Genomic DNA, 4164 nt, shown 5'->3' on the forward strand with positions numbered 1-4164 from the left:
TCCTTTCCATCTTTATCTCCGTCTCGACCTCCACCTCCACCTAGACCATCACCCAGACCTACACCTCGACCTCGTAGTCCTTTCGAACGAACAATCCACGACTTATGTTTTCGTACAGCTATGCTGTCGTTCAGCAGCAAGAAGAAAACAGCCGTTCGACCGAGATTGTCTTGCGACGCTTTGCAACGTGGCGCTATATGCTGGCAGGTGATACTAGAGGATAGCAATCAGAATACGGATTGTTATCTCGGAATCAGCATAGATACGATTGTCCTGATCGAGGAACACTCCAGACAGATCGTGTTCGTCGCTCCGTGCGTAAGCGTACTCGGATGGCACGCTCAAACCAACAGGTTTTTACTTTTCTTCCCACTCCAACGATCCATCGTACGAAACGTATACGCGACATTCTACACCCGTTCTAATTCTCCTTCGCCGTTTTACAGCTTGAGGCTGTACTATCATCAAGGAGAATGCATTACGATCCACGTGCGCGGCGATTACGGGGAAAGGGACGAATTGATGGAAATCGTGGCTCGTCTACGTGCCGTAACTCCAGGTGCTCCAGCCACCGAACTTTCCTTGAAGAGAAATAGCCTGGGACAATTGGGTTTTCACGTACAGCCGGACGGAGTGGTAACGCAAGTGGAAAGCATGGGACTTTCTTGGCAAGCGGGACTCAGACAAGGATCCCGACTCGTCGAGATTTGCAAAGTGGCCGTGTCCACTTTGAGTCACGATCAGATGGTCGACTTGTTGAAAACCAGCGCTCAGGTCACCGTCACCGTCATACCGCCGAGCAACGACGGTATTCCCAGAAGGTATCTCGGCCGGTTCTTCTCCATTTTCCTTCTACCATTTTTCGATCCGATCGTCGTTTTACCCATTCCGATTCCTCGTCGTTCAATCTATCTCTTTCGTAACGAAACAGAGGCTGCACGCTACAGAATTGCCAGTATTTGTCGAGCAACTACGAAGGCGATTACGAGAACGTAACGAGCCCCGACAACACGCCGACTCAACAGACAGCCATGTCTCATCAGAGGCGATACGAGCGATCCTTTAGTCCACCGCGATCGAGCAACAGTTCCGGCTACGGAACGGGATCTAGTTCTAGGTCGTTCAACAACGATCCACGCTTTCCCATGGAGGGCACGATGACCAGCAGTAGTAGCGGGCATAGCAGCAACGACGATCGTTGGTGAGGATGACAACGTTCCAACCTCGCGAACCTCCATTACCTCCAACTATTTCTAAAGCTCTGCTCTTTTTCCCACTCTTTAGGTACGAACTTTTGGAACCGCAAGACCAAGAGAACACCGGGTATCGTACCAATGGTGGCACTCCTCCACCACCGCTTCCAGCCAGGCAATCGTTCCAGATGATCGCTCAGAAATCTTCTTCGCAGAAGAAAGACAAAGAATCCCATTATGCGAGCAGCAAACAGTTTTCGGACAATTCCAAGCATCACGGTCACGATCATTACGCAGCCAAGGATGGCAATTACGCGACGTCGAAAACCATGCAAGACAACGCTAGGCACGAGAGTTATCAGAGGCAACTGGACAACGCTCACCGTGCCCAGGATCACGTTTCCTCCAATTACGTGAAGCTTCAGAAGGAAAAGTACGAGATCAAGCAAGAAAATATATATGCGTCTCAGAGGGAGCTTCAGAAGAACGATATACATTACGTCAATCACCAAAAGTTGAGCGCGTCCAACTCTTTGCCTTTGGCGCAAAACGCCTCTTACAGCCTTCCAAAGTCCGGCAGCAATAACAATCTCGGTAGATGCAACGAATACGAGCATGACGGTAAGTCGGAGAGAAATTCAAAGTACGACGCGCAGGAGGAAAAGGTGTCGGATCGAACGCCGTGCAAGTACGTCGAGCAAGACGCGGTAAGAGGCCACGATAAGAGAACGGCGACCATCAACTACGAGTATCCCGAGGATATGTACGAGAGGCGAAGCAGCAAGTACGACATGGATATCGCCAAGTACGAGATCGAGTGTCAACACAACAGCGGAGCCGGTGTCAACGAAAGAAAACACGCTGGCGGAGATAGCGTGGAGCAAAATCGGGAATCGATCAGATACGAGCTACCGCACGAATTCAAAGTCGGGGAGAAGGTTACCTGTTTGAAAACTACTATTACCGAGAGACCCGTGCCTCACAAGATAAACGTGGAGTATCGTCAGACCAAGGACTTTACCGCGAGCCTTCCACCGGAAATGCGAATTACCGATGTCAACTGTCCGGATATGGCCACTCTACCGAGCGAGGATGAATTATCGAACGGATCTGGTAGCGTGTCACCTCGACTGAGAAGAACGAACAAACATCGGGGCGGAAATCTAACGCCTTCGAGTGGCGGCTCGAGAAATCAGAGTCCCAGGCCGAAAGCGGGTATGAGAAATTCTCACAGGAATTCGGCGAATTTAACTTCGAGCACGCTTCAAGAGGATCTCATGAAGCTGATCAATCCCGACTATATCGTCGACGACGAGCAGATAACCAATAACAACGTGACCGGAAACGTGCTGATCGCCAATCAAAATTCCAACAAGATGAACAACAACATGCTCGAGATTCAGAACAGGTGTAGATCGAGAGAGAATCTATGCGGTAACAGCGGTAACAACGCGCTGACCGTACTACCGACCAACGGACAAGAAAACGGAAATAGCGGATCCGAGGTTATTCTGACGATGGCTAGGCCAGCTACCGTCATTTCGAACGCGAGCACAGCGTCCAGTCCTGCGCCGAGCGAAAACAAGTTATCCAAGGAAGAGAGGTAATTCTTCATTACTGCTTTCTCGCCGATTGTTTCTTTTTTCTTTTTTCTTTTTTTTCTTTTTTTTCTTTTTTTTCTTTTTTTTTTTTCTTTCGCATACTTCATTTATTCTCTGTTTCAGAAATTCCGTGTCGGATTTGCAGACCCATTTGTCCTCTCTCGAACTGAGAGTAGCCAGAGAGACGCGTCGAAGGCTTTCTCTGGAAGACGAGGTACGTCGTTTGCGAGACGAAAACCGACGCCTACAGGATGAAAGTCACGCGGCTGCTCAACAGCTTCGACGTTTCACGGAATGGTTCTTTCAAACGATAGATTACCAGTGAATTTGTCGAAATTATACGACTCGACGATCATCGATTCCAAGACAATCGTTCCAATTATACGTATCTTTCTTCTTCTTTCCTCGTCGTTCTCTTTAAGAACGTGTTAAAATCACGTTCATCATTTTGTAAGAGCAGTATTAGTTTCGCGTTTTCTCGGATGTCGAATGTGCGTATCTTTAGCGATTAAGGCGCGAATCAGAGGCAATCGAAGGCGATTGTACGCGGTCACTCTTCTTTTTCTTTTATCGTTCACGATATTGCGAGCATCCTTCTCGGTATTTTGTACAATAGATTCTACTTTAAATAGTTGTAACGGTACAGTGTAAGTTACCATCGTGTTGCGCTCCATCGAATTCACTGCATCGATCAAACGTCTAAGAGCTAGCGCATAGACCTATCTATTAGGTTCTTCGGTATTACCGCATTGACTCGGTGAAACGTTGCTTCGTTCGCGATGCACGTTGATCACGATTACGTCTTACTTCGAAACGACCAAATATTGCTAGTTGTTTAAGAGTCATTATAACTCATTCGTAATTTATTACGTACTCTTTTGTATCACCGTGAAAAGCATCGTTAAGCGAGACATTAAGGGATCGTTTTTGCGCGTGTCTGCAAATTTAAACATTCCGCGTTCACGCAACGCGATGCCGATCGTTTATGTCGAGCGGAATCGTTCGGGCGAGGCTCGCGCGTTTCTTCCTCGTGCAAGCCGTTTTCTTCGCAGAACTATGCAAAGACAGACAGCCGTAGACGAATGATAATTTGTAAAGCGATGAAATTAATCGATAATAAACAAAAATGTACATCTCTTTGAGAGGGAGTGGTTTATTTTTTTATGCGAGGACGCTCGTGCGAGAAATGGAAATCGGTTGGTCGGGAAATCTCGAGGAAAGAATGGCAATGAGACGTTACAGTAACACCGCGACACGTAGAATAAAATAGTTTATTGTAATTCACAGAAAAAAAAAAAACAAGACATTTCCATGATGCCTGAAAACTCACTGTTCCGTATCGGTTAACAATAGCTGTGATTACACTCTTT

General features: G+C 47.2%; 1 protein-coding gene across 1 annotated transcript in view; it reads left to right on the forward strand.

The window, feature by feature from the left end:
• Positions 1–4108, forward strand: part of LOC108548613 (signal-induced proliferation-associated 1-like protein 2) — a 10507-nt gene extending 6399 nt beyond the window's left edge. The window contains exons 9-13 of the mRNA XM_017901639.1: positions 119–353; positions 447–821; positions 932–1201; positions 1285–2796; positions 2918–4108. Coding sequence (XP_017757128.1) covers positions 119–353; positions 447–821; positions 932–1201; positions 1285–2796; positions 2918–3119 — 2594 coding nt within the window. The 3' untranslated portion in view covers positions 3120–4108. The remainder of the gene's footprint in view (positions 1–118; positions 354–446; positions 822–931; positions 1202–1284; positions 2797–2917) is intronic.
• The last annotated feature ends 56 nt before the right edge of the window (positions 4109–4164 follow it).

The sequence above is a fragment of the Eufriesea mexicana genome, unplaced genomic scaffold (genome assembly GCF_001483705.2).
Source record: "Eufriesea mexicana isolate 0111107269 unplaced genomic scaffold, ASM148370v2 scaffold1723, whole genome shotgun sequence".
Taxonomy (NCBI): Eukaryota; Metazoa; Arthropoda; class Insecta; order Hymenoptera; family Apidae; genus Eufriesea; species Eufriesea mexicana.